Below are 3,320 nucleotides of genomic sequence, written 5' to 3' on the forward strand. Positions count from 1 at the left end.
TATGTTCATTTTCATTCAATTTTTTCACTAAGAAGTAGCGAAGGGAAGCTATTGTAGATTTTGTATTGTGCTCAGGAATTGCACGGAACTTAACATTTAGATTACAATGCAACATTATAGTCCCATAGCCTTTTTTCTACAAGAGAGTTAGGTAACCTTGCTAAGTTTATTCACCCACTTATTTATTAGTTTATTCAATATAATTAATTAAGCACCTTCTATGTGCTGCTAGACTCTGAGCTGGACTGCATAGCCTGTAAGTAATGGATTTAAGATTTGCACACAGTTTTGTTTGACCCCAAATTCCAAAGTGTAATGGGTTTCAGCATGAGAACATTGTTGGTAAAATCTCTTCATATCAGTTATTATCTGTTTCACTTTGGAATATTTCCCTGTCTCAAACAAATGCATTCCAGTTTCATCTCAGTTTTCCAGTCTTTTCCAAGAAATTGAGATTCCTTAAAATGCAAATTAAAGAATATCAAACAGCCTTAATAAAACAAGAAAGTCAATGACACTTATAAATGAAAAGCCTAGGAGATATAGCTTCCTTTGGGAATGGGGGTATCTAGGTGCCAAAAGTATATAATCATGTATTACTCAATATCATCCCATCTAACCCTTTCTTTCCCTCCCTCCCTTCCTCCCTCCCTCCCTTCCTTCCTTCCTTTCTCCCTTCCTTCCTTCCTTCCTTCCTTCCTTCCTTTTTCTCTCTACTTTTCTCAGTTATGCTTTCTAGTAGGTTGGTTAGAGTTTTCAGATTTCTTATGCTGAACTCCAGCAACTCCTTTCAAATTACCTTCAAATTTACAAGAAGAGTTTTATATCTTAATAGTGCTAAGAAAATCATAAAATTGAACTTCATTTGGCCAACTTAGATTACATACATATTCCTTTTAACAACAAAAACAAAACCAACATGGTCCTTTTTTATCAGCTAGGCTTCGGTCACTAGCATCAGCTTCATAGACTGAATTGTGTTTCAAGGTGTTATTTTTATAGCTTCTAAAAAAGTTTAATAAACTCATTGGAAGAGTCATGCATAATGCACAACCAATGATCATTGCAGTGAATAGGTCTCTATAAAAGAAATTAAAAAGGAAAGGTTCATACCAGGCCTCAACTCCCACAATCGCAGTCACTATGTAGACAAAAGAAATAGTCACCTGGCTAACGTCATATCCCCACAGCAGGAAAAGAATCCCTGTGTTATACTTTTCCCAGTGGTACAGGATGAAAGAAAATAAAACTACCCAGAGCAGGAGATAAAGAACAAAAACACTGACACCAGATGATCCTCGTCCAAAAATGGAATACACAGTTACAACAAAGTAAACACATGACCAACTATCCAGGCCATGGTCAAAAAGCTCCCCTAATGGGGTGCTGGAATTGGTTCTACAGGCTTGCTTTCCATCCACACCATCTAGAGTGCAGGCTACGAAGTTGAGGATGCCCACTACAATCCAAACCCAATCAGGTACATGCTTGTGACCTGGTACTGAAGCATAAAAGTCGGGATCAAAGTATGCCATAAGCAGAAAATTGAACACAACCAGCAGAAAGCCAGAAAATTTATCAGATTTGGAGTCAGCCAAGTAGGGAACTTCAGAGCCACAGAGGAGAATGCAGCAATAGGGGTGCAGAGGGCAAAGTGAAGAGAGTCCCGCACAGAGGATCAGCACTGACCAGCACTCACCAGCCTGAGACACTTGTCTGCTCACCCACCGGGGCGGGTGGGGGCTGGGAGCTGAGGCTCAGGTTTCAGAGGTCAGACCCCAGGGAGGGGACTGGGGTTGGCTGCATGAAGAGAGCCTGAAGGGGGCTAGTGCGCCACAGCTAGACGGGAGGGAGTCCGGGAAAATGTCTGAACCTGCCGAGAGGCAAGAGACCATCGTTTCAGGTGCTCAAGGAGAGGGGCTTCCTGCTCCATGTGCTCACAAATGGCAGAGCACTGCCTAAGTGAGCTCCAGGGATGGACGTGAGCTGCAGCTATCATCTTGGACCCCAGAGGTGGGCAAAGGAGAGCTACTACTGCCGCCGCTGCCACCAAGAGTCTTGTGTGCAAACGCAGGTCACTACCCACACCCTACCAAGAACCTGTGCAGCATGCCACTGCCAGGGTCTCATGATCTAAGGCCAAATTCTGTGGGAGAACACAGGGCATAGCTCAGGCTGTTGCAACTACACGCTGACATCTGCCACCGCAGGCTGTCCCCGCATCAAAATTATGACTACCCTACCCCTCCTTCTCCCTGGGCTGAGTGAGCAAGAGAGCCCTAATCAGCTGCTGCTTTAACCCACTCCTCTCTGGGTGAGTAACAGATGCCTGAGGGTTACCTATAGGCAGAGGTAGGGGCAAAACCAAAGCTGAACTCCAGGAGCCGTGTGAATAAAGAAGAAAAAGGGAAGTTTCTCTGTGCAGCCTCAGGAACAGTGGACTAAATCCCACAATCTGCTTGATAAACCCTGCATGCGTGGAATACCTGAATACAACGAGTGTTCCCAAAATTGAGGCAGTGGACTTTGGGAGTAACTGTAGACTTGGGGTTTACCTTCTGTGTTTGATTTGGTTTTGGATTCATGTTTATATTAGCTTAGCTTTTAGTGATTGTTGTCATTTGTGGTTTGTTTATTGGTTTCGTTGCTCTCTTCCTTTCTTTTTTTCCTCTTTTTGTGACTGTGTGTGTATATTTTTCTTTTTGAGATTTTGTCTGCTTAGTGTTGCTTTTACCATTTGTCTTGGGGTTCTGTCTGTTCATTATTTTTTCTTCCTTTTCTTCTTAGCCATGTGGCTGGTAGGGTTTAGGTGCTCTGACCAGGTGTCGGGCCTGAGCCTCTGAGGTGGGAGAGCTGAGTCCAGGACGCTGGACCCCAGAAACCTCCCAGCCCTAGGTAATATTAATTGCTGGGAGCTCTCCCAGAGATCTCCGTCTCAACACTAAGAACCAGCTCCACCCAAAGGCCACCAAACACCAGTGCTGGATGCCCCATGCCAAACAACTAGCAAGACAGGAACACAACCTCACTCATTAGCAGATGGGCAGTCTAAAGTCATACTAAGTTCACAGACTCCCCCAAACAAACCACTGGATGCACCCTGCCCACCACAGGGACAATGTCCAGCCCCATCCACCACAACACAGGCACCAGTCCCACCCCCACCCCCACCAGGAAGCTTTAACAACTCACTGAACCAAACTCACCCACTGGGGGCAGAAACCAGAAATAAGAGGAACTACGAACCTGCAGCCTGCGAAAAGGAGACCCCAAACACAGTAAGTTAAACAAAATGAGAAGAGAGAGAAATATGCAGCAGA

General features: G+C 44.6%; 1 protein-coding gene across 1 annotated transcript; it reads right to left on the minus strand.

The window, feature by feature from the left end:
* Window positions 1-722: 722 nt before the first annotated feature.
* Window positions 723-2,585, minus strand: LOC113619251 (ethanolaminephosphotransferase 1-like). The gene is given in 4 exon segments (XM_027104036.1): window positions 723-799; window positions 920-1,576; window positions 1,579-1,606; window positions 2,556-2,585. Coding segments are annotated over 4 exon segments (792 nt in total).
* Window positions 2,586-3,320: the final 735 nt, after the last annotated feature.

This window comes from Aethalodelphis obliquidens, unplaced genomic scaffold (assembly GCF_003676395.1).
Source record: "Aethalodelphis obliquidens isolate GAN/ISIS:26980383/991018 unplaced genomic scaffold, ASM367639v1 scaffold6, whole genome shotgun sequence".
In the NCBI taxonomy this organism is placed as follows: domain Eukaryota; kingdom Metazoa; phylum Chordata; class Mammalia; order Artiodactyla; family Delphinidae; genus Aethalodelphis; species Aethalodelphis obliquidens.